Source organism: Ursus arctos, unplaced genomic scaffold (genome assembly GCF_023065955.2).
Source record: "Ursus arctos isolate Adak ecotype North America unplaced genomic scaffold, UrsArc2.0 scaffold_25, whole genome shotgun sequence".
In the NCBI taxonomy this organism is placed as follows: domain Eukaryota; kingdom Metazoa; phylum Chordata; class Mammalia; order Carnivora; family Ursidae; genus Ursus; species Ursus arctos.
Genome location: NW_026622930.1, coordinates 12,807,879 through 12,834,547, shown reverse-complemented (window position 1 = coordinate 12,834,547; position 26,669 = coordinate 12,807,879). Strand labels below are relative to the sequence as shown.

The window sequence follows — 26,669 nt, the reverse complement described above, 5'->3', positions numbered from 1 at the left end:
TAGAATACTAAATGCCTACAAGAATTAGCTACCGAACAGAGCAGGACTGCTATAAGCCAACACAATGCAAACACGACAACATACCAAAATTGGGAGGTGCTTCGGAGCACCATCTTTCAAAACAAGATAATACATGCTTAAAGAAAAAACCATGACTCCAATCTTTTTAAAACTTTACTGCACTCTTTCAGGAAACGATGCCACATGGTAAAGCATTTATCTGGAGCTCAACAATTCCCTCAGATTCACTTTCGTTTCCTTCTTCCCATCAGTATTTATTAATACTTTATTTTTAAAATAGCCGCTGCCCAACAGATAGGGATGCAAGCCACGTGTTATTTTAAAAGTTGCACTAGCTACGTTAAAAAAGGAAAAAGAAACAGGTGAAATTAATTTTGATAACATCTTTTATTTAACTCAATATATACAAAATATTGTTAGTTTAACAAGCAATCCATATTTTTTAATTATCAACATGTTTTATATTCTGTTTCGTATTAAGTTTTCCAAATCTAGGGGCGCCTGGCTGGCTCAGTCAGTAGGGCATGTGACCCTTGATCTCGGGGTCATGAGTTCAAGCCCCATGTTGGGCGTAGAGCTGACTTTAAAAAAAAAAAAGTTTTCCAAATCTAGTGTGTGCTTTGCACTTATGACACATCTCAACTCGAACCAGCCACATTTCAAGCGGTCAGCAGCTACCCGTGGCTAATGGCTATGATGTGGGACGGGAGTGTGATCACAGTTCATAAGTATGCCTATTTATCTTTATTCTGTCTGTTTCCCTAAAAAGATGTCTAGAATGAGCATCACTTAAGAATAAGTAATAAAAATTTCTGAATGATAGGATTTGGGATAATTTTTTTCACTCTCATCTTTGCAGTTTCAATTATTTTTATTGATCAGAATCATTTCATATTACTTTTAGGAAAAACTGCGACTATTCTTTAAAAACTGGAAGTATCTATCTTGGGACATTAATGGTGGGTATTTCTGAGTGGTGAGACTATTAGCATACATTGACTTTCTTTTCTGTAGATTTTACATTTCCAAAAAAATAAAATAACAAGAGATTCAGAGTCACAGATATAAATCCCAGTTTGTCACACTGTGCCTGTGGCCTTAGGATTTAGCCTTGGTGTTTTGGGGGTGCAATTCTAAGAAAGCACCTCTGTACATCTGAGCTGAAGATTCCTCTCTCCACATTACCCCCAATTATTCCCCCCACTCCAATTACCTCCCTGCCTCGGGCTCCTCTGACCTTGTAGCTGAAAACGGCTGCGCAGAGCAGAATCCCCAGGCCAACAAGCAGAAAGGACAGCAGATTGGGCCCTCTGCTGCTGCCACCTCTTTCTAGCTGTGTGACCGGGGGGCACATCGCTTACCCTCTTGAAGCACCAGCCTCCACTTGTTTTTTTTTTTTTTAAAGATTTTATTTATTTATTGGACAGAGATAGAGACAGCCAGCGAGAGAGGGAACACAAGCAGGGGGAGTGGGAGAGGAAGAAGCAGGCTCATAGCAGAGGAGCCCGATGTGGGGCTTGATCCTGGAACGCCGGGATCACGCCCTGAGCCGAAGGCAGACGCTTAACCGCTGTGCCACCCAGGCGCCCCCAGCCTCCACTTATGAAATGGGAACAATACCACGACCATAGCAAGACTGTGGATGAGAGCTGATGAGTTCTCAGTGAGGGAAATGCTGTGGCGTGGACTGCCGTACCTCTCAACTAGACCTCGCAGGATGAGTAGGATCTGGACTGGCAAACAATACCGGGAAGGTCAAACCAGGCTGAGGGAACAGCAGAACATAAGAAAAGTGTGAAGGCAAAAACACATCGGACCAAGTGGCCAGAGAAGAGAGTGTGGGTGAGTGAGGGGACAAGAATGGAGACTCAAGTGGGGAGCAGATCATGGGACTAACGGTTCCCTTCTCCCCGCTCAGCACCATTCCCACAGAAAACAGGTCCTGGCAGTTTCCACAGGCAGTTCTCCACACGCAGCCCCATGAACCTCCTCCACGCCTTCGGGATGACTCAGAACGCTGAGACCACCATCCACCATTACTTGATAAAGTAAAAAAAAAAAAAAGCGCTGTCCAACTCTCCCTACACATGCCCTATCCCAAGCCACCCTCAGCTGCCCCAGGAACGTCGAGCAGCCCAACCTAGGTGTTTTCATATCTGCCCCTTCCAGACTGTAATGAGATACCTGAAGGAAGAATCTGTGTATTATTTACTTTTTAGTCTCAGAGCTGAGCACAATGTTTGGCATAGAGTCAGTGCTCAATAAGTGGTGAATTAGTTCAATGATAGGCCAAGGCACTTGGACTCTACCCTCCAGTGTTAGGCCTGGTCCTGCCTGTGGCACAATCTGCCAGTCGTCCCCAAATATTCATTCTCCCCTTCTTCCTTTAGTATTAGAGTCCCTGAGTTTTATCAGTGCACATAGCTGCCAAGGTAAAGACTACTTCCCAGGCTCCCTGGGAGCTGGATGCTGCCACGTGACTAAGTTATGGCCAGTGGGATGTGAACAGAAGTATTGCATGCAGCTTCTCTTGCTGGGCCCTTCCAGGGAATGAGCTTACCCTCCAGCTCCTCTTCACCCTACCCCATTAGCTGGGATGAGTCTGTGCTGGTGGAAAATGGAGCATCCATTCTGGTCCTCAAGATGGAAGCCATCTACTGAGGATCCCGGAGCAGCACAACATTAGGAGCCTTGGTCTCCAACACCCAGGAGCCGCCCCTGAGCCCTGGACCGCTTATGATCAATTATTACACGAGAGAGAAACACTAACTTCTACCTTGCTATTGCTTTAGTCGCTGTTACTCTGACCTTAGTGACAGTGGCCAAACTGTTATCCTGGCTAGATCTCCCCACCACCAAACAGGCTTTAAGTTGAGAACTGCTATCTGAGAACACCTGACCAATCAATACGCATTCCCAGAGTCCCTCATGTCTAGAAGGAATCCCACAGAACCCAAATGAAGGCTTTGGTACAACACCCTGACATCACCTCTCCTGTTTCGCTGGCTTTACATCCTAGGCTTGCGAAAATATTTAAACAAAGGACTATATATAAAGGGAAGTATAAAACTACCACCTTAGTGCTTTGTAAGATTCATAGCCTTTTAGTTCCTTGATCTCCCGATACTGGGGGAACACACCAGAGTCTTGCTGCTAAGATGTGCAGAGAGCCCAGCTCTAACAGAACAACTGGGTGGGCTCTGGGAAAGGTTCAGCTGAGAGGAAGAGGCTTTGAGCAGAATGAGAAGACACAGTCCCTCCCCTCACAGAAGTTCTAGTCCTTCAGCACCACCCTGCAAGCTGCAGCTCTACTGAGATGTGCACGGTCCCGGTGGTGGAGGAGGAGACAAAGCCTTCACCAAGAATGTTACAGGTACATGTTTACAAGATGGAAAATGTGGGGAAAGATCTTTGAAGCAGCAGAAACAGAATATGCAAAGACAGGACACAGCCTCATTGTTTGGGGGAACTCCAAGTAATTTGTTAGAGCTGAACCATGAAGGGCAGAGAGAGGAAGATGGCCACAGTTGGGAGTTTCCTGCCAGGCAGGCAAGGATCAGCTCCTCAGGTCTGGAAGGAGCCGAGCACTCCGAGCAAAGAGCTTACATTCCAATTGGAAATTAGCACCGTGGCTGCAAAATCACTTGTGCAATTTTAAACATTTTCAGGCTCCAATGAATCTCCCAAGCAAACTACATTTTCTTTGCTCTCCTTCGAAAAAGGTGACTTCCCTACCACTTATGCTCCCAACCAGGAGGGCAAAGATCTGAAAAACATCCATGAACTCATGCCGGAGAAATCACACAGAGGCTACAAGTTTCCGTCTTCATGAGGCAGGAGCTTAGCAGCCCGACTGACACTCCACAGCGCTGGCCGCTCTTGTCAAGGACCTATGGGTTCCCAATTCAGAGCCCACAAGTGACAAAAAAGGTCACCTAGCCAGCCGTTACTGCCTACAGTGTGTCCGCTTACACGCTAGGCTAGTGAGGTGCAAGGGAAAAAAAGGCACCTCGGGGCATATAAGAAAATTAATTCCAGCTGGATTAAAGAATTAAGTATGAAATAAAAGAGGATAAAAAGATAAAAATAGAACTTTCGCTTTCAGCCAAGATGGAACAAATTTACCCTCCTGTATAAAATAACCACAAACACAAGACGGAACATATGAAAAAACAATTCTCACGACACTGGATGTGGGACCACAGAGAAAAGGGATCCCTGAGAAGTGGGTAGCAAACCAGGTGAGTTCTCTGATTGCCTTGACAGTTTCCGGCTGCCCCACAGGAACAGGGGACCCTTAGATCAGGACTCTGCCTCATGAAAGACTTAAATCTGAGTATCTCTCCCCCAGTCATTCGCCTACTCACACTCACCAGGCACAGGGTAGGGAGCAGCCAGGCATTCCACACTGCAGGTGGAGCAGCAGGACTGCAGAGTGGGGCCAGGTGTGTACTTTCCAGAGGGCAAAAGCCCAGGATTACAAGGTGGAGGACAGAGCTCTGGCCTCAGGCAGCCCCTAGGCTTAATAACAGCTCTGTTGCTTACTAGCTGTGTGGCACTGGGCAAGTTAATTAACCTCTCTGAACCTTAGTTTCCTCCCCTGGCTACTGTGAGGCTAAGACCCAATGTATGTAATGCATAGAGTACAAAGCAGGGGCTGAATAGATGTGAGTTAGCGTTCCTGTCACTGCCATTCGTTTTGGACTTGCTATTTCCCAGACCGGTTGTGTCGGATCTAATGAGGTCAGAAAGCTCTGTGAGACACAAGCCCTGTGCTCAAGAGGCCTGCAATCCAGCAGGAAGATAAGAATGTTGTGCAACGTTTATGACTAGACAAGCCACGCTGGGCTCTTACTAAATGCCGTGCAGTGGGCTAAGCCATTTACATGATCCCATTAGTCCTCCCAACCCTGCTAGGACCTGTTAGCACCTCCATCTCACAGATGGGGAACCAGGCACAAGAGGTGAAGCGACGCGTCAAAGGTCGCAGAGCCAGTCCATCCCGGAGCTGGGATTTGGAACCCAGGCCATCTCCTAGCACCGTCGCCCTAGCATGTGCACAGCAGCATCCAGAAAAGGGGCCCAGCTTCCCTCCCAACCAGTCGTGTGACCCCAGCCAAGCCACTTCATCCTTCTGCTGCAGACTGAGCAGGCCGTTCCTGAGACCCTTTCCTGGCCCACCTGCTAGGACTCAGCGGACTGCAGTGAGGGACTCGGGGGTGCCCAGGGCTCGTTCTACCTTTCCCTCGGGCATTTCTCAGGCCTTAAGTGAGGCTGCAGAAACCAGCTCCCCGGGAACTTACATGGAGCTAAACCCTGAAGCCGAACAGAGGCCACTCCTGGGGACTGTCACTGAGAAGAATATGGGGAATCAGCTCCGGCAGGGCACTCTGGTGTGTGCCCCATCTCCAAACAGACAGTCCACTGAGTCCTGCGGTTGGCCCAGCTCCATACCTGGCCGGGCCTCGGCCTCCTTGATCCCCCCGAAACGCGGGGGATGGGGGCTATAGCCTTTGCTGCTTGAGGTGACTGCCCCTTCCTCCCAGCCTTCTCACTCACAGGATAAATAGGTGACACCCAGAGATTTGATCAGATGGAGAAGAAAAAGCTTAGGGTTTCTACTCTATTCCAGGGAGTACTTGATATCAATACCAAAAAAAAAAAAAAAAAAAAGGTCTCAACAACCGCGATTTGTCAGTTGGGAAGCATTTAGGTCTATTCAAACCATTCCTGCCGTGGCTGTGATCCAAGAGGAAAAACAAACCCCCATTCAAGTAGGAGCCGGTTCTTCAGCGTCTCCTCTGTCACCCAGCAGAGACAGCCAGCTTCACCGTCTCCTGGTCTCAGCACGACCTCAGTGAATTTCGTCCCCTTACTTACCCAGCTTCTTTTCTTGTAAGTCACAGGTACCCCAGCACTCACAGTACCTGTCATCCCCCCTAGCCACCAAAAAGTGACAGAAACACAGACACTGCTGGACACTGTTGGTGGGAACGTCATCGGTACGAGTGTCTGCAGAGGACAACTGAGCAACATCTATAAAATGATTTACGTACTAGACCGCCCGACCCAGAAAGCCCCGTTTTAGTAACTCCTCCCCTACACGCATGCACTCTCGGGCACCAAGAGGCACATACAGGGATGTTTGCTACGCGCAGCCCTAGCGCTAAGAGCAAAGGACGGAACACACCTGGATGGGCCTCACCGGGGACCTGTTCAATGAGCTACGCTACACCCCACGTGATGGGTCAGGATGTGTCCATTACACGAAGGAAACGGATCTCCATCCAGACCCGTGGTAGCCTGACTGCATACACTGCCCCAGGTCTTCATGCCTCCCTGAATCCACATGTTGTGACGGCTCACACTGACCCTGGGCTGGGCCACGGGACTTGCCCTGACTGACAGGACGGTAGCACACCCGACACACACAAGCTGGGAAACGGACTTAGGCAACTGCTTCCCGCTTGCTTCCCTGGGACCACCTTGAGCCCGTGGCCGGGCGGGCCTGGGTCTAAGAAAGGCCGCGGGGAACAGAGCCGAGTCGTCTCCGCCAGGCCCCGCCACGTGAGCGAGCCAGCCGCGGGCAGCCCGGCCACGGAGTCGACCCGCAGCTGGCGGCCCATGCACGGGTGAGCCTGGCAAGCCCAGAACGGTGACAAACAATAAAAGGTGGCTGTTTTCAGACACTGAGTTTGGGATGGTGTGTTACACAGCAATAGTCAACAACGTCAGAGTGAGATACAAAATGGGGTGTGTGGTACGTTACTACGGTGTGTAAAAAAAACAAAACCGACAATGCACTTTCTAATGAATCTACAGACATGCTGAATATTTCCGAAAGGACCCCCGGGAAAGTCCTCTTCGGAGTGGCTACGTCTATAGAGACGAGCAGGACGACACAGAGATGACGCAGGAAGGAAGCTACCTTTCTCTCTTGTATTATTTGATTTTTAGTATCACATACATTCGTAACCTGCACAAAACATCAAGGAAAAGAAAATGGCCCGTGTTGGAGTGTGTTCTGACTCTGGAATGCCTCATCTGGTCACCCACAGGGGGGTCACATGACCTGGCCCATCATCTCAGAGCCAGGTGGAGGAGGTCTGAGTCTGCGGTTATGACTGAGAACCTGTCACCAGCTCTCCCTGGGCCACCAGCCTCCCGTGTGCACACTCTCCAGGCCCCCCACATCCTTCCGCGGCCGTGGCAATCTGTCTCACCTGAGGGTGCCCGGACACGTTGTACTTCCCTCCCTTCTCCTGCCAAAATCCAGGCATCGTGTGAGATGCATGACAGGGTGACCTTGGAGCAGCTTTCCTGAGTTCCCCACGCTCCTCACCGCGCTGTGCACATTCACACACCAGCCTGCATTTATTTAGCACCTGCCCTGCCAGCATCTGGCACGGACAGGAGCAAAGGAGACAGAGGGGTCTCTGCCCTTGTGCTGCTTACATTCCAGAAGGGGAGACAAACCAGAAAAAGGCCAGCTAGTGGTAAGAGATCAGCAGAGAGTTAAAACAGGGAGACGTGACAGGGAGTGACCAGGTGGCTACTTGAGACTGGGCTGTTAGATCAGGGCCAGAGTCTCCAAGGAGTCGGAGTTTGAGACTTGCACAATGAGACAGAGTCAGCCATGCAAAGATCTAAGGGAAGAGCACTCTGCAGCCCATGCAGGGGCCCTGGGGTGGGAACACAGCTGGCACATTCGAGGAACAGCAAGAGGGCCATGTTGCTGAAGCGGCAGGGACGGATCAGGGTAGTCAGAGAGGTGGGTAAGGACAGCCGTGAACACGCTCGTAGACTGCGGTCAGCAGTGTGGCTTTCCTCCGAAGTGCACCTGGAAGCCTCTGGACGGGGCGGGGAGTGTGCAAATAGGGGTGAAGGGATCTGGTTTAGGTTTTGCAAAGACCCCTCTGTCTGCTGTGTGGAGAGTGAACTTGGGGCTGGAGCAGGCGAGGCGACAGCAGGGATGGTCGGAAGGTCACTGCGGGAGGCCAGTGGGGGGTGACGGACACTGGGACAAGGGGAAAAGGTGAGAAAGAGTGCAGAAAGGGAGAGACAGGTGGAGGGAGGACACAATTTGGAGGTAAGATAAACAAGACTTACTAATGGGTTGAACTGGAGGTGTGGCAGACAGAATAATACCCCCCACAACGCAGAGATTACTGTGTCCTAGTTGCTGGAACCTATGAGTATGTCACCTTACATGGCAAAAAGGAATTTGCGGGTGTGATTAAATTACAGACCTTAAGACAGGATTATCCTAGATTATGTGGGTGGGCGTGCTGGGTCCTTGGAAGAGGGAAGTAGGCGGGTCAGAGTTGGAGGAGGAGATGTGGGGGCAGCCACAGAGGCCAGGAAAGACCAGGGCACGGATTCTTCCCGAAAGCCTCCAGAAGGAAGACAGCCCTGCGGACACTTGGATTTAGCCAAATGAGACCCATTTCTAACTTCTGACCTCCAGGACTGCCAGAGAACACATCTGCATTATTTTAAGCCAGTAAATGTGTGAACACTAGTTACACCAGCAATGGGAAACTAATGCAGGAGGGATGAGGAATGGAGAGGGATTCTAGAGAAATTCTTTACTTTCAGCTTTGAGACTGCACACTGGACTGGAGAGTGGTACCCTCTTGCCATTTACTGAGGTGAGCAGAAATAAAACCAAGAGTTCTGTTCTGACTCCCTTCAATAACACTTGATACCCAAGAAGAGAAACCAAGTCGGTGGATGAAGGCTGGCTTCAAAGCTGGAGGAGAGTGAATGGAAGGACCCAGTTAAAGAAACCAGGACAATGTTTGTTACAGAAACAGATTAGAAGTTTCCGGAAAGAAGGAGTGGCCAAGTGGGTTAAGGGCAGCTGGAATATGGAGGAAGATAAGAACACAAACATAACCGTTAGATTTGGCAACAGGGAGGCCACATCAGAGGGTGACCTTGACATGGGAAGCCTCGGGGTGTGCGGGGGGGGGGGGGCGGTTACAAGCTCAAAGGAGCAGGCTGAGGACACAATGGTTCTTTGAAGAGGCTTTGCTGAGCGCAGAGAGCTGGGCAGTGAGTAGGGAGGCGGGATTAGGGAAGGTTTTTACCGGAGAGTCTAGCGTGTCTGTGAATGTTCGAGGGAATGACCGGGGAAACAGAGAATTGATCCAGAAGAGAGGAGAAATGACAGCAGCCGCAAAGTCCTGAGGAGGCGCGCACAGAGGGCTTCTGAGCAAAGGTGAAGGGGCTGTAGGCCTGGAAAGGAGCTGGAGCCTCGGTACAAGTGACGGGAGGGAAAGCGGGCACACTCGGTGGTGGGAAACAAGGGGCTTTCCTAACTGCTTCTATGTCCTCTGTAAAGTTCATAGCAGGTCATGAGCTAGGAGTGACAGGATGGCATTCCGACGAAAGGCCTAAGAAGGGGAAAGAGTACATGAGAGCAGGAAGTGTGGCAGTGCCTCTGAGGTCACTGGTCATCAAGTGCAAACGACCAGCGAGGCCGAGGGCTTCCTCCACGACGTGCAGCTGCTCGGCAGCACATGTGAGCAGGCAGAGGGCTAGGCGTCAGCACGGTAGGGCCGCTGCCAAGCAGCAGGGTGGAGAAGAGAAGGTCATGTCACCCCGCTTCTCAAAACCCTCCTGGGGCGCCCCTCTCACCCAAAGTGAAAGCCAAAATCCTTGTACTTCACCCCCTTGGCTCTGACCTCCACCCTATCCCTCTCATAGTCATGCCTTGTCTCCAGGACTTAGCCATGGTAGGTGTTCTGTAAATATTTCTGCAATGAGTGAATCAGTCAATGGGTCTCCCTTTCATGGACAGGACCTAAACAAGTCCCTTAGTCTCTGGAGACTCAGCTCCTGCCGGGGCGCCTGGCACATAGCTGGGGCACGACTGGTGACCGAGACCCAGGCCTTCCCACTTCTACGTCCAGGCGCCTGTTGTCCCCCCTCCACTATCTTTGCTTAAATTATGACCCAGTTCCAAGGCCCTGCTATTTGGATCTTGACTGAAAGGTAAAGATGCCATAAGTCAAGGATTAAGGAGCTCAAAGAAATTGGCAAAAACGATATTCTGGGAAAATCTTGGTAATTGGGAGTCCAGGCTTCATGCCAAAGCCTCCTCCCCATGTTCACACACAATGCAGAAGCTGGAAGGACAGGATGAGAGTAAAACGTGGGAACAGAAGACAATTCTTCCACTGCGCTGGCAGAAGAGAGAAGTATACTGGTTGAGCACACACATGTGCACACGCATGTGCACAGGCACGCACACACACACACACTTCCCCCTCAAAATGCCTAGTTTAATAAGAGAGAAGGTAACTTGAAAGTCATCTTAGAGTTGGTCTGGCCTGTCCCCAGGGCTCTGCAGGGCAGGAAATGACTCTAGCCGGGTAGGGGGATGTTATCAGGCCAGCCCAGAAGGCTTGGAAATGGCTCTCTCAGGAAGCCAGCTCCACACAGACAAGTTAAATGCACACCCACACAGAGTCAGCAAGCATCTCTTGAAGATTCAAAGCCCTAATCCATGCCCTGCCCTCAAAGAGTATGGTCTAGAGGGAGCTAGGAGCCATCGAGTCCTGGCATGGTGGGGTGGAAAGACCATCAGGCAAACACAGAAGACTGTAAGAAGTAAGTGAGGTCTGAGCTCGGCCTCAGGAATTTCTCCCAGTGAGGTAGGATTTCTCCAAGTGAGAGTCTAGGCAGAAGGGAGATGCCACAACTGGGGTGTGGGGTCAGGCAGAGGCAGGCAGGAGGCTACCACAGGCCATGGGACAGCTGCAGAGGGCCTGAGGGACCCATGTTCCCAGGCCTCTAGGCCCAAGACTCAGTGGAGAGCTGATTCCCTTAGCCTAGTGGGCCAGAGAAAGGACAGGCATTTACTGCAGGGCCCTGCGCTCAGCATGCCCCACAATGTCACCTAATCAACTCAACACTTCTTCCTTGAGAATAAAAAGCTGCTTCTCATCAGGCTTCGAACCTGTAAAGGGCAGAGAAGGCAGTTAGTCAAGGGAGGCAGACCTCACAGCCCCAGGGCTGAGCCAGCCCGTGTGTGAGGAGATTGGAGGGACAGGGAGAGGCAGCAGAGACACCTGGAACCCCTCCCTGGGAAGGGCCACTCGGCAAGCATTGAGCCTTCAGTTGCACAAGAGACACAGGTCATGGACATCCAGTCAGATTGAAGAGCAATCCATCAGCCAGAACTCACCCAGAGCCCCAGGCAGGCAGGGCCATCCGGTCACCGGAGGGACAACACCAAGAGTCTCGGTGCCTCAGGTGGACATTCCCTCCCCTGGACCTCCACCGCCCTTGTCCTCCACCATTCTCAGCCCCAAGCACATATGTGCCGGGTCTCCACGTACTCGACTTGAGCATAAGGATGGTCTTAATGGTCACCGTACTCCAGGTCATCAGGCCGGGGCTGGCGCCTAGTATGTGCTCAGTAGGTGTCTGATGAGTAAATGAATCCAAGTTAACTCCTCAAGGGCAGAACTCAAGTTGTTCTTTGAACAATGAATTGAGGGCCTGCTGTGTGTCAGACATGTGCTGGTGCTGGAGATACAGCAATGGACAAAACAGCAAAAAAGCCCAGTTCTCACGGGGCCGACAGCTCAGCGGACACATTCGATGTTGTGTCCCCATACACATCACAGCACCCCCACACGAAAGTGCAGAATGAACAGCTGCAGGAGGAGGACTGGGGAGTCTGTCAGACCCGAGCTGAGGCCCTGGTCTGCATGGACTAGTTCTGGGACCTGGCTAACGGTGACTGCCATCAGCTCTGGGCCTCCGTCACAATTCAGCACCACCCCACCCCCCGCTGCACAGCTCTGCTATCACTGATGTGACTGTTACCCTGCCTGCTCCCCCCCCCCCCAAGGGCTGAGCCTCCGGACCTTCCTCCCCTCCTTCCATACACAGTACTCCTGACTCAGGCAGGCTGCTTCGGATGATTGCTGGCCCGAAAGTAACCGCATTATCCCTTGTCCTCCTCAGAACAACCTCGGAGCTAGAGAGGGAGGCTTGGGGAAGCTGAGCAACGTACCCACAGCCAGACAGGCAGTAAGCTCCAGACCCAGGATCTAATCCCACGTCTCACTGGACATAGCTCACTGCTTTCGCCTGCACCAGGTTCCTTTCCTTGTTGCGGAAAACACGTCCATCTGCCCAACAGGGTAAACTACGGTCCTGCTGGCCCGAGGCTGAGGGGGGTCCCGGGACACTGGACTTTCACTGCTTCAACCCAAGGACGTCTCAGGCCAACTGGGACAAAGCCACAGCTCTGCCCAAGATCCTCCTCCTGGCACTCTGCCGGGCCTTACCAACCATCACCCAAGCACACCCTGCGCTCTGGCCCCAGGAACCCAGCAGCACCCTGGAGCCTCATAAGTAACGCTGTCATTGTTCTGCTCAAGCTAGGGGGTGACACTCCTGTCCCACCACTTGGACAATCTAAAATCTGGTCCTGGAACTTCCTATGCTATAATCACCTATGCTAGTTAACAATCCTGCTTCCAACCCCACTAAGACCTCCTGAAGCAGGACTGGGGCCCAGCCTGGGAATCTGAGTTGCTAACCAGCCCCCAGGTGACTCAGCTGCCCAGAGACTGTGTGACAGCTCTGAGCCGTAAGCTTCTTGTGGCTGGTGACCCAGTCGGTCTGTTTCTTCTGGTGCAGGCCCCATACACAGGAGGTACTCATTAAATGCTAAAGATTATGGCTGAAGGCACAGCTTCAGACCTGCCTGACCACACAACTCACCTAAGGCTCTATTTTAAAATGCAGATTTCCAGCCTCCATCTTGGACCAGGGAAATCACTACCCCACGGGAACGGTCTGGGAATCCATAATGTCCAGGTTCCCTTAGTTCAGGGCTACTCAGAGCGGGTCCAGGCAGCACTGGCATCACGTGGGAGCTTTGTTAAGCCTGTAGGAGCTCAGGCCCTGCCCCAGACCTGCTGCATCAGAATCACTAGGAATGTGGCTCCACAAGCCCACATGGTGACTCTGATCCGACAAGCTTAGAAAACCATTTGTTGGTATAAAGAATAATGGAACTAGAGTTAAAAGTGGGTTAGAATCCAGCTCAATGAACATCTCCAAACCTCAGGCTACTTATCCCTGAATAAGAATTATGACTCTCGACCCCGTTCTTCATGCAGTTGTTGTGATGATTAACTGGGATCCATGTAAAAGTTTATGCCTAGAACATGGCACACAGCAAAAGCTCAAGCAATGTTTGTTCGTTCCCTGCTGGCACTGTTTTAATACCCATGAAGTCCAGAAAACTAAGGTTTCAGAGAATCAAGTGAGGTGCACAAGGTCACTCGGAGGGCAAATGCATGGAGGTTCTGACTCCAGGTCTGACAGGACTCTGAAAGGACCAAAAAACATCTGTTCCGCCTGGCTCTGGCACTTCCACCTCCACCACCCCTGACGGGCATGGGCAGGCACACAGGGGCCGCAGCCACACCGTTAGGTTTCCTGTGGCTTGCGGCTGCCCTTTATATGGTATGTGGCACTCCTCCGACCCATCTGCCAAGCACTGCTCATTCTTGTCTTGGTAGCTGCTGGGGATGGTTTTGAGAGATCTCAGAAAACCTCTTCCCTTTTCTTGGCTGCTCAGATGGGAAACACCGGCTTTCACAGAAAGGCCTGCAACCCTCCACCACCTGCCAAGCATGAGGTCACCCAGTGGGGCAGGAATCTACCCAAGTGAGGTCGGCGGGAATCAGCACCATTCCTGATGGTGCGCCCAGTGCAAAGCTGGCGGGGCAGCTGGGGGTGCTTCGAGTAAGCGAGGAGGTGCACCAGAGGGGGTGCCTGCAGCAGCAAGTAACCGCCGCACACCCGATTCAGTGTGGCTTCAACAAGAAGGCATTTACTACTCCACATACATGACGTCGAGAAGAGCCGCTGCAGGCGTGGAGCCACATCCTTCTTGTGTCTCTGCGCTGCCGCCCTCTGAGGGTCAGCCTCACAGCCACGACATGGCTGCAGCTCCCAGCCTTGGAAGCGCGGGCGACAATTTCCGGGGGGAGAAGACAACTCCTGTCACCTCGGAAGCATGTATGTCACTCCTGAGCAAGAAGAAATCTTTTCCGGAAGCCCCTCCCACAGCTAATGCCCCTGATGTTTCATTGGCTGGAACTAAGTCCCATGCTCATGCCTCAACCAATCACAGGCAGGGAGCGGCCCCATCAGCTCCCCCCCCCCCCCCCCCGTGAAGCACATGGCACACAGAGGGGCTGACAGTTGGACAAAATTGGGGCTCAGTCGGGAAGGAGGAAAAGGAGCTGAGGCTGACAACCAGGGAGCCTCTAGCTGGCCCCACGTCACGGGACAACAGCCCAGGAGGTGAACGGCCCTGGTTGGGGCCAGAGTCCTTGCTCGTCCTGCGGCCTTCGCTTCCACTTCCCAAGGCCCCGGGCCTTACTTCCAGCTGCTCAGAGGCCTCCCCTCGTGTAAGTCTGGGGCCGGTTCAACACAGCACAGCAAGTACACACTAGGAGCCTAACCGTTCCTCCCAGCAGAGCCGCCAGAAGCTGACCACCGGGGGGAGGAGACAAGGCACGAGCCGCCACAGGCCACGTGGGCGAGGAGAAAGAGCCCTGAACTGGGAGATGATAAACCCGCCACCATGACCCCGCTGCAGATACGTACTGAGGGCTTACGGTGCAGGCACCAAGCTAAGGACTGTTAGGTACGGGTTGCTGTTTCTTGTTTTCACATTTGGTCCTTACAACTGCCCTACAAGTTTGGCACTATCCCTACACGTTCATAATCCCTTATCCATAATTTCCCAAATCTAGAACTCTCTAAAAACCAAAAGCCGGTTTTGTGTTAACTTACTGGGCAACAAAACCTCAACTGAACCAACATGAGGCTATTTATAATCTACCTATCCCTTTGCAATGACTGCATGTTTTGATGCAGAAACAGTGACGTGTTTCATTATGAAGTGCTGATCCTGGAGCCACTGAGAGTGTCACATACTGGCCAGTACAGGTACCATATTCTAGAAAATTCTGCACTTGGAAACACAGCTGGCACCAAGAGTTTCAGAAGAGGGACGCTGGATGCATATCACCACTTTACACACGGGGCTTCACCAGGTGAAGTAACTCTTAGGAAGCTGCAGAAGCTCACTTTGAACTAAGCAACTGCACTCACAGGCCAGAGCTCCGACCCACCCTGCCTGCGTCTGCCACTCACCAGCTGGTGACTTTAAGGAAGACACTTCTGTGAGCCTATTTTTTTATCTGTAAAATGGAGAGCTTAAGATCAGATGAGTGGCTTTCAAATGTGTTTTTAAAAGCAAATTAGGCCTCCCTTCAAAGGAAACCTTAGGAAAAAGTATCACTGCTCCAGTGAGTGAGGCCTGCTCATTCAGTTACCAGACCCCTGAAGCATGTTCCTCAACAACACAGTTTGAAAACTACTATACAGTGTGATCTCTCAGGACCCATCTGGTTCTAACACATGGTTGTTTTGTCTAAGGCAAACATCTTTTTTTGTGAAGGAAGGACAACTAGGAGGAACTTGAACCAGACCTTGACAGACAGGTAGGCTTCTGGCCTGCAGAGAGGACTTCAGAGCAAACAGCATGAGCACAGCTGGAAAGACAATGAGAAAGGTGAGTGGGACGGTCCAAGAAGCCAAACTAGCCAGTGGGGGCAGGGGCGGAACAGGGAAGGGGAAGCCCAGGTAATGGGAGGACACACTGGAGAGGCTGGCTTACCAAGCAGATCAATGTCAGGAATCCTCAGAACCTGAAATCCCTCCAAGCAGGTGGCCAGAGAAAAGCTGAGCTGTCCTGGCCCTACTGTATGCAGCCACAAGGTCATGGTCCTTCTGTTCTGACTACAATGACCATGAGCCCCAGTGCTTAGCTCAAGAGCTATCAATATGTTAGTGTCAAATAAGTGACTCTTTTGAATAAAAAAATCAGGACATACGGTCTGCCACAAAGGTGTGTCCTTCAGAGGACAACAGGACAGAGTATTTGAAAGCAGGATGGTTGCCCTGGGAAGGCTAGGATGGAGTGTCATCAAGGTCTCACTGTCCTTCCCCACTGTCTGGGGACAGTCTGACTCCCAGGAGTCTGCAGTACCCTGGGAACGTCCAAAGAAGCCATTCCAAACAACAGTGCCACTTTCCCACCCCACAGCAGCTCTCGGTTAAACCTCAGCCTTGTTTCCAAAGAAGCCCCTAGACAGGCAGGAAAGACTCCAGAGGCCTGAGACCAGGGAGCCGTCCAGGAACTCAGCCCACCTCCAGAGGGGCATGCCACCAGGCTGGAGGCGCCAAGGCCATTGGGAAAATCAGCTAATGGCAAATGCAAGAACTTCACTCCCACTCAATGGTCTACATACATTTTGTAACCAAACCCTGCCCCAGAAATAGTCTTTGTTTCAGGCACCACTTCCCTACCTGCCCATCACCAAGAGGTAATTAAAATGTCTCAAAATCATACCCAATCAGAACAGTGATGATCCCTTAAAGGAGAAACCACCATTTGGGGCCTAAGTATTCTAAGTAAGCTCAGTAACTGAGCTTACCTAAGATTCACAGACAGGGAAAGGAAGGAGAAGCAAACACTGCCTCAGGAAGGGAGTGGCTATCTGTTGGGGGTGGCGCAAGCTCCGAAATGCCTGTTTCTGTTATTGAAAAACGTGGCCGTCTTGACCAGGCACAAGCTCAGGTGTGTCATTTCTAGGGCTCCCACTCTTTGTCCCAGCCAGGTGCTATTCAGGACGTAGCCTGCCTTGTCCAGGGATACACTGAGTCAGCTGGAGGGAGTCAATCCCAGCGTTTTGCATGTAGCAAGGTTTGCATACATCTACCCATTTCTTCCTCACAGCCACCTGAATGGAGGACAATTATTAACCCCATCACGGCAATGAAGAACACAAGCTCTGAGAGGGTAACTGACTGGCTCAGGGTCACCCATCTACAGGCAGAGTCTGGATTGAAGCCCAGGTGCCAGGCCACTGTACTTTGTTCACACAGCAGTGAACCTCACCATTGGCAGGCTAAAGGATGATATTCTGGGGAGAGAGGGCAGCTGGGACTGCCCTCCTAAGGCCAGGACTGACCTGTGAGCCAAAAGGGAGCTGATGTGCTGTTCTCCAGCTCCAGCCAGGGCACCTCGGAATTTCCTATGCCCACAAATCCACTGGCTGCCTCGTTAAGATGCAGATGCTGACCCTGCAGCTCTGGGGTGGGGCCTGAGAATCTGCATTCCTCACATGCTCCCACACGATGCCCAAGCTGCTGCTTCGCTGACCACACTTCAGGCAGCAAGAATCTAGACTTGAGTCAAATTTTCTCCCACCCTACCCCACCCTTCTTAACTTAGGTGATCACTGTCTTACTGGAACTCACAGGGGCCTGGCATGTAGCTGCCACACATTTTGTTTGTTTGTTTGTTTGTTTGCTTGTTTGTTTGTTTGTTTGTTTTTGAGATGGGAGTGATTAAAATGGTACCCACAGTGGAGTATGAGGCAGGAAATGGATTTCCGGGGTCTTCTTCCAGCTTGGCATCTGTCCTTTTCTTCCATATTCACCTCTTGGCCAAACTGTCTAAACTAATTTATCTCAAAAGAGTCAGGCTGGAGCAGCACGCTCTGAAAGTGTCCACTATTTCAAGCCCTTACTGGGAGGGGCTGCTACACTCCTGTCCCAGAAGAAGCAAATGCTGCTGAGTAGGGAGGGCTCTGCCCTCAGAAGCCCTGAGAACGGTGACTCCTCCACTCAGACCCCTCCCCTGGCTCCTGCCTCATTCAGAGAAAAGCCAAAGCCTTAACCATGACCTGCAAGGCCCCAGGTGATCTGGCCCCGCCACCGCTCTGCCCTCATCAGGCCTCTGCCCTTGACATACCCTCCACGGTCTCAGTCCTATCTTAAATGCTGCCTTCCCAGTGAGGCCCTCCCTGAATACATATTAAACTAGTAACTTTTGTGACCCCCGCCCCCAGCCCACTCCCAAAGCACTGCTGCCTTTTTCCCTCTTGACTCCCCTCTGATACCACTTACCACCATCTGGCATCCTATAAATTTTACTTAGTGATTTTTATTTATGTCTCCCTCCCCTTTCCCGCTAGAATGTGGACTTCATAAAGGCAGGGACGCTTGTCATTTTTGTCTGTTTTGCTCACTGGTATATCCCCAGTGCCTACAACAGTGCCTAGCACGTAGCAAGTACTCGATATTTGTAGAATGAATGAAAGAAGGGCCTGTATACTAACGGGTCAGACTGACAAGCCCTGGGAGTATTAGTTTCTATGATCCTTGTAACAACCCCTGCAAACTCAGTCTTTTCCTCCCCATTCTGAGATGAGGAGACTAAAGCTCTGAGTGGTTAGTTAAGGGATTTGGCCAAGGACATAGAGTTAGGCTCAGGCAATGGTCTGCCTAGTTCCAAAGACTGTGTTCTTTTCTGCCTGTGGCCGCCTTCAAACTATCTTACTATGACAAACATGACATTAACTCGCCTTCCTTATTGTAAGCAACAAATGCTTTGCTTAAGGATTTTGCCAAATCTGCCCAGAATATGAGGTCCAGTTCACCCCAAAGGGTCTAGGGGGAGCTGGTGCCCTCAAAGCCAAGAGGAAATCCTACCGCCAGCCTAAGGAACCCCTCATCAGCCAAAGAAAGGGAGGGACCCTCCTTCAAACATTTCTCTGAACCCCAAAGAAAAGCCACAATAATTCTGGTTTTGTTTTATCTTTTTCTTTGCTTTATCTTGTTATGTTCCTGAGCAATCTCTTTGACCTTTTCAAGTCCGGCTGACCTTTTGCCATCAATGACTGCTACAAACCATGGGGGTTCTAGGGCAGAATCTATCTCTCATGAGCTTCCCAAAACCAAACCTGCACACAGACCCATGGACCACAGTGCCCCACACAAGCCACTCCCCCAAAAGCCCCGTAATGACTGAGGCTCAGGCCCCAGGGACCAGGCCCTGGGAAGGCAGCCAAGTCTTGTGGGGTTGTGAAGGTAAGATGGACCTATACCACCAAAAGCCCACCTACCCTCTTATTCCAGAGACCACCACAGTGTGAGTCGCCCCTCCTCCCCTACTCATCACTCTCGATCAAATTACCTCTGTTTTCTTCAAATCACTTCTCACTATCTGAAGCTTCCATTTATTGATTTCTGTATTTGCCACTGCCTGTCTCCTCAGAAGAGGTTTAGTACATGCGGGTTGGGGCTTGGTCAGTGCTGCTCACCTCTTGTTCTATTCTTGGCACAGGTGAGCACGCAAATATTGGCTGGATGAATGAGTAAATAAAGCAGAAAACAAGCGGGTTCTGAAGGAAAGAACCAGGAGGCTCACAAATGAACCCATTTAACCCTAACATCAACCTGCCCCCGAAGGTATTTTATGCCTACACAGCTGGGAAGTGACAAAGTAGGCCCAGGACTGTCCAACTCCAAGAAGAAATGAGAAAATGCCGCAGGTAAGGAGAGGAGAAGCAAGAGGACAAGCTGGTGAGCCTTACAGGAAGGGCAAGGTTAAGCAGCCATCAGGGCCCATGGGACTGAACACCATTTTCATTGAATGCTTACTTCGAGAAGAGTCCACATTTTCCACCGAGCTGAGCCCAGGTAGGTCTATGCTTCCTCCGTGCTCCTAGGACAGTCATGGCACCTGCATCTACCTGGGAAACCTCTGCCCAAAGCAAGGTACCACAGCTGAGAGTGTGCAAAACCAAGTTCTTATTTCAAGGCACTAATACCACAAAAGACACAATCATAAACCACTCTTGAACAAGACACTTGACATCCCTCTCCATTTCGGAGTAGTTCGAGGTTAGAAGGTCAAAAATAGTGCCACATCCTTTCTTAGAGCAGTGTCTTTCTTTCATTCATTCTTTCATTCATTTGTTCGGCCAACATTTGCTCATCCAGCCTCAAGCTGCCCAGGATGAAATAACACAAAACCTCTGCCCTCAACAGTCCATTGGTGCCCACAGTTTTGGCGGGTACTAAGAGACCAGCAAATATTAACGGATACTTGCTTCCAAAACAAATAAGGCCACGTGGAGCTGCGCTCTGAAATGGGATTTTGGATGCAATTTTGATTCGATTGGGTTCAAGAACCAATTCAGTCAGCGGGGCCATAGACTAACTCCAAGCACCAGGTTCCTACTCAGTGGCTCCCTCAGACCCCTTCCTCCTCTGGACACCAAGTCCCTAGCCCCCCCCAACCCCATTCTTCAGCCACATTCCCACCTCTCTCTACCATATGCTCTGACTCTCCTGACTCCATTTCCCCTATATTCCCAAACCCGACCTCCCTAGGTCCACAGGTTTGATATCCTATACTCTCTGAACCCCAGGACACACATCTCACCTGCCTTCCACCACCACCCCCTACACACACCCCAAGTCTGAGCTACCACCTGGAGCCCCTTGAACGTCGTGTGTTTACAAATCATATTTCCCAGGGGTCTCTGTTCAACACCCCCCCCCCCCAGTACAGCATACACACGCCCTGTAATCCCCTGCACACTTCACGGCCATGCCCGGGGGAGCACCCTCCCCCATCCCCTCCAACTTCTTAGGACCCGAAGGCCTCCGGGGCCGCTGGGACCCCGCTCGGGCAGCCGGCTCCTTGAGCCCCCGGACGCCCTGACCCCACTGGAGCCCGCCCGCACGCCGGAACTCTGGGACGCGGGGCACGCTTCTGGCCCGCGGGACGCCCCGACCGCGTGACGCCCGGGACCCCGGGCTGCCCAGGCCCCGGCCCCACGCACCTCCCCGGCGCGGCGCCCGCGATCCCGGCCGCGCCCCTACCCGCACCCTGCCGCGCCTCCGGGGCCCGGCCCAGAGGAGAGAGCGCGGCGCCCCCCGCAGCCCAGGCCGGCGCGCCCGGCGCCTACCGTTGGCGATGAGCTTGGCCGACAGCTGCTTGACGAGCTCGGGGATCCGCTCCCACTGGCACTCGGAGCGGCAGCGCTCGATCTCCGTCTCGAGCCGCGAGCCCGCCTTCCTGGTCGCCATCGCGGCCTGGCCGGGCCCGGCCCGCCCGCAGGCCCCGCAGGCCCAGCCGCCGCCGCCGCCGCCGCCCGGGCGCCCCCGCCGCCGCCTCCCGCTGCCGCCGCGGGCGCGGGCTCCGGCTCCGCGGCGTAACGGGAGCGCCGGCTGGGGAAGGGGCGGGGAGGCGGGCGGCGGCGGCGGCGGCGGCGGCGGGCGGCGGCGGGGCCCCGGGCGCCGCGAGGAGCGGCCCCTGCCGGCCAGGGCCGGAGCGGCAGGCGGGCGGGGGCCGGGGCCGGGGCCGGGGCCGGGCCCGGGCGGGGGGCAGCGGGAGGCTGAGGAGGGGCGAGGTGTGGCGGAGGCCAGGAAGGGGAGGGAGGCCCGGGAGAGGGGCCTGGAGGGGGACCGGGGCGGGGGTTGGGGTCGAGACCCAAGGTGGAAGCGCTAGGGGGAGCGGCCGTGGTGCAGGCAGGTGAGGATGGGCGGGGGTGAGGGGTGGGGATCTGGCAGGAAGGGGGTCTGGGAGAAACTGCGAGGGGGCGGATGGGAATGAGGCCTAAAAGGGGCAGCGACCCTGGGGAAGGTCACCGGCCAGGCAGGACTAGTGGGCCTGGGGCCTGGTGTGAGGCGGGTGTGAGGGGGAGGCCTGCCTGAGCTTGTCCCGCCATCTCAGATTTCAAGTAGATCCTTCTGGGCCTGGGTTGGCCTGTCCTCCTGGGCATCGGAGCGTTCAGACCCTGGCAGCCTTAGCCCCCACCCAGACGAGGTGGGGGAAGAATCCTCCTTCTCAGCCCCACAGCACCTGCCCAGGGGCTCCAGAAATGTTGAGCTGCCCTGAGCCTGGCAAGGACTGCCACCAGCCGAGATGCCAGCTCCCTTGCCGTCTGAGGAGGATGCAAAGTCACCAGTGGGGTTTCTTTGCCTCGGCTCTGCAGACTGAGACCTGGGGGTGGTGTCCAAGGTGTGCATTCTTTCAGTTATTTGATAACTGCAGTGATCACCTGCTATGTGCTAGGTGCTGTTTCAGATGCCAGGAGTATAGTGCGGAACTAAACAGACAAAATGTCTGCCTTGGTAGAGCTTTCTTTCCAGTCTGGGGAATAAATAAGCAAAATAAAGTAGTAAGTTAGAAAGTAAAGATGGCTACCTGAAGAAACAGAGCAGGAGAGTTGAGGGCAAGGGTGTGGAAGATGTTGCTATTTTCAATGGATGTTAGCAACAGCCTTATGGAAGTGACATTTGATGAAGACTCAAAAAGGGTGAGAGAGAGCCATGAGGATATCTCTGGGGGAAGAGCATTCTTGACAGAGGAAACAGCAGTGCAAAGGCCCTGGGGTGAGCGCATGTTGCTGAGTTGGAGAGAGACCAAAGAGACCAGTATGACTGGAGTGGAGTGAGGGAAGCCAGGTGAAGCAGGAGAGCTCAGAGGTAGGGGGAGGAGTTTCGTTCTTGGCTGGCCTTCTGGACCATTATAAAGACGTTGGCTTTTACTCTGGTGAAGTGGGAGGTCCATGAGGGACTTGCAACAAAAGAGTGTCACTTTCCGACCTATATGTTATTTTTTTTTAAGATTTTATTTATTTATTTGACAGAGACAGACAGCAAGATAGAACACAAGCAGGGGGAGTGGGAGAGGAAGAAGCAGACTCATAGCAGAGGAGCCTGATGTGGGGCTTGATCCCAGAACGCAGGAATCATGCCCTGAGCCGAAGGCAGATGCTTAACGACTGTGCCACCCAGGCGCCCCTCCGACCTATATTTTAGAGCTATGACTGTGGCTGCTGTGCTGAGAATACTGCCGGTAGTTCAGCAGAGAGGTGGTTGTGGATACCCCAGGGTCGTAGCTGGGGCCGGGCTGAGGATGTTGCATTCTGGACACTGCATTTGAGGATGGAGCTGACGCTCTGGAACGCCAGGGGTGAGGAAGCGCTGTCATCATCAGCATCGCCCCTTCCAGGTGCCTCACTCCAGCTTTCCAAGAGTTTCACACAAGTTCATCCATCTCTCATCTCCTCAGCAGCCCCAGGAGAACAGACCTGTGGATGGCACTTCACCACGAGGAAGCTGAAATGAGATATTGGACGTGAGGAGGGAAGGTTAGGAGATAACTTCTGCCATGACCCACATAACCTGCAGGCACCCCCAGTGACCCATGTTGACAGTTGACCCGAACGGTCTCAGATGCTGGGGACAGTCCCAGGAAAGGGATATGTTAAAGTTTTAGCAGGGGACCCTTTTGTGCCTGGTCCCTTTGGTTCCACCAAGAGGGAAGAGGAAGACCAGGAGAAGGAATCTCCACAGGAGATATTTCCCCTCCACCTCAAACCCTCACGTTCTCCTCTCAGCTCTAGCATGGAGATCTGTCTCTCCAGACGTTTGCCTAGAATGTTCTCTCCCCTCTGATCCAAGAGGAACATTCCTGTGCATTCTTGGAGACCCAGGCCAAAGAGTCTTGCTCCATGGCTGACAGGTCCTATGTAACCCCACAGCAGTGCTGTGGCCCTCTGTGACAGGGCTCTGTAGGGACGAGCGTTCAGACCTGCCTCAGCTGCCATGCTGTCATGCGAGCCGTTGCTGTTCCATCTGTGCCCCCCCCCCCAGCTGATAGGTTCCAAGACAAGGCCTATGTCTTCATGAGGGCAGAATGAAGCCTGAACCCTAACTCAGCAGATGCTGCCCGGCCAGTGGCATTTAACCTTCCATCCCTTACATGCTTACAGCCCCCCAGGTAGACTACCTACCCCCCCCCATAGAGCTGCTTGAGAATTCAATGAGAAAATATAAGCAAAGCACTTGACATCGTACCAGTACACCGTAAGAGCACAAAACCGTGAGCCTTCACTCTGCGTCTCTGTCCCCCTTGCACCCACAGTGTAGCAGCTTGAATGAAAGAGTGGACGACTGAGGCAGGAGATCGTCAAGGTCTGGAATCAGCCTGCGAATGTTTCCCTTTAGGACTTAACAGAACGGTAAGTATATGTGATGCCATCGGAGTCCTCCACCTTCACTGCGGGCCACCCTGGGAGTAACAGACACCCAACAGAGTACTCAAGGCCTTTTGCTTGAGCCTGGAGGTCGCTGGCGTAGAGGGCTCAGGAGCAGAAGCTAACAAACTTTGTCAGCCTGACCTGCCCCGAGAAAGACCCTGCTGGGCCTTCGCTGTGCAGAGCCCCAGATGGGCCCCACGGTCTCTGGACACAGTCTCACCTCTGTGATGATTTGGTCCTCACCCACTGCCCAGGCTGCTCTGGCAGCTTCCATGATGACCCTGAAGGCATACAAGAGATGGCATGGGGAGAAGTCCCCCAGACTGTTTTCCAGGTAAGTTTACCTGCAGGGGGCACTCAGGGAAATTCAGGAGTAGGAAGTCATTCATGCTCATAATAGTAATTAAGCCAACATCTTTTTTCCAGGCACTGGTATTACAGGTTTTACAAGGATGTGAAAAATCACAGCCCTGAGGCCTGGCGATGCCCAGAAAGAAAGAAGCTGAGTGGAAGATCGCTCAGGAAGTTTGACTCCTCGCTAATCCCCAGAGCAAGTCTAGCTTACCAGCAGCCGTGGGGATGGGCTAAAGGCTCAGAGCAAAGGTCAGTGCAAGTGGGGGTGCCTCTGTGGCCTGCAAACCTCCCAGTCCCCTTCTCCCCTGAAAGCCTGGGTCCCCTTTACAACTAGAATAGGGGATGAGGTGAGTAGCGGGGGAGGGTGCTTGAGAGGGCCTGGGCTGGGGTGGGGTGGGGGAAGCTCCAGGAGAAGGAGGAGAAGGCAAGAGGGGGAATGCCCTGTACCTCCCTCAGCCAGGAAGCTCTTCCACAGATATCCAGGTGGTCCCCCTCCCTTCCTTTAGGTCTCTGCCCCAGGTCACCTCTGTCCCAAGGTCACCTCCTCAGGAAGGTCTTCCCCAACCACCTTATCCAGACCCACTCCCTGCCATTCCCTTCACTCCCTATCCTTCGTCTCGCTGTGGTTTTTGTCTTCTTTCTTCTTGATTTCTAGGTATTAATTCAGTGTTTATTGTCCGTCTCCCCTCACTCAAATGTAAGCTCCATGCGGGCAGAGGGTTTGCGGGATTTTATTCCCTGCTTCATCCCCAGCACTGAGGGTGGCGCCGGGCCCATAGTAGGTGCTCCACAGATATTTGCTGAATGGACGAATGAGTGGAAGGAGGGTGGCGGGGCTGCACTGGATGGGTGTGCCCGAGGCCTGGGCGTCCCGGGGGACAGGCCCACAGAAGTGGGAATCAGCTTGCTGAAGCAGATGGGTCAGGCTGAAGGGGGTGACGGAAATCCAGAAGGAGCAAAGGACAATGGCCTCAGCGTGCTGACGGAACAATCACTTCTAACCTTTGACTTGAGTGTGCCGGGCAGCAGCCCTGTCACCCGGCGGCCTGCGCCCCTGGGAGGGTGAGCCAGGAGCAGCCACCCCCTGGGCAAGTGGGCAGGCGGCCGCGCCCCTGAGGAACCTGGAAAGCGCACCGGGGCCTGCAGGCCTGGGGCTTGAGTAATGACAGCTGCTGTGCCTCTGGATGGTGTGTAATTGTGAAATACTTAATACACACAAAGCATGTCATCAGGGGCACCTAGGTAATAAAATAATGGAATGCATGCCAGGGCACCGACTGACGACCCCAGAGTTGACCACCATCTTCATCTTTGTGTTTATTATACCCTCGCTTTGTTTCTTAAGCAGCTTTCTGCTGCCCCTCGTACCATAAATGTTCTGTGTAGCCCAGTGTATGATGTCGTTTGGTGTCACGCTTGGGAAAGATGGTGTCATGTTCTGTAACTTGCTTTTTTTGCTTCCTGTGTTCTTGGATTTGTCCTTGTTGCCGCTGTGTTGAAGGCTGTGGTTCCTTCCTTTTCTCTGGTGTGGAATACCCCGGGGTGTGCTGGTAGCACCCTGGTCAGCCGTCCTCCGTGTGTCGCACCTCCAGCACCCACACTTTGATGAACAAGGCTGCTGTGTAAAAGCGGCATCAGTGCTATTGTTATGAGCAGGGTTTCTGCGGATGACTCAAGATGGCTCTATGCCCCTCCCCCTTGAAGTGTCCTAAGGGCCCCCTGAGTTTCTTCCCAAAGGCCACCTGCTGCTGCCTGGGGTCCTGGTTCCCACTGTAGGGACGAACCAGCAGGAATCTTGCTGGAGCCCACTGCCAACATTGGAGCTGGTGTGTCTAGTTTACCATCTATTGCCATCTGACAGGGCTAGCCAGACCGCCAGGGACAGGAGGCTGGCTGGCTGCCCAAGGAGGGCCTGGGCCTGGCATGACCTGCGTGTGGAAACCATGTTCCTAGGCTGGCCTTCAGCTTTGCCAAGTCCAGAAACACGTGAGTGCTCCGGGGACTTGCTCCACCTGCTCCCTCTAAGGAAGCTCACCACAGATGAATGTGCACCTCCATGGCAACTTTCATTTATGATGGAAGCCGTTCCTACGCAGTGTCCTATCCCTGGAGACCCCGTTCCCAATGTCAGGATGCATGCAGTGCTGAATCTGTTAAGAGGTTGCTTGGTGAGCACGGATTTGGAACCAGAGAAGGGGAAGTCTATAAAAGGTCATCCTTCAGGCCCTGGAAAAGCTCTGAGAACTGTCTTGGTCCCATTCTTGAGCCTTCTTCTCCAAGGCTGAGAATATGCACATGTCCCAAATCCGTGTCCCCTGCCCAGGATGAGGCTGGACC

General features: G+C 52.8%; 1 protein-coding gene and 1 long non-coding RNA gene across 10 annotated transcripts in view; one reads left to right on the top strand and one right to left on the bottom strand.

Moving 5' to 3' along the window:
• TTC7B (tetratricopeptide repeat domain 7B) overlaps positions 1 to 21,087 on the bottom strand; it is a 249,895-nt gene extending 228,808 nt beyond the window's left edge. For 7 of the 8 annotated variants that reach the window (XM_057318629.1, XM_057318630.1, XM_057318631.1 and 4 more), the window contains exon 1: positions 20,898 to 21,074. In XM_057318629.1, the coding sequence (XP_057174612.1) occupies positions 20,898 to 21,018 (121 nt within the window). In that variant the 5' untranslated portion in view covers positions 21,019 to 21,074. Of the gene's footprint in view, positions 1 to 20,897 lie in introns of all 8 variants that reach the window. The other variant, XM_026515458.3, reaches the window with a different exon arrangement.
• Positions 21,088 to 23,016: 1,929 nt separating this feature from the next.
• On the top strand, positions 23,017 to 25,700 carry LOC130544818 (uncharacterized). Of its 2 annotated transcripts, XR_008961442.1 has the most exons (4): positions 23,017 to 23,087; positions 23,864 to 23,960; positions 24,233 to 24,312; positions 24,405 to 24,629. It is a non-coding gene; the product is annotated as an uncharacterized LOC130544818 (long non-coding RNA). The 2 variants fall into 2 exon arrangements; XR_008961443.1 differs by having other exon boundaries at positions 23,864 to 24,312; positions 24,405 to 25,700.
• The last annotated feature ends 969 nt before the right edge of the window (positions 25,701 to 26,669 follow it).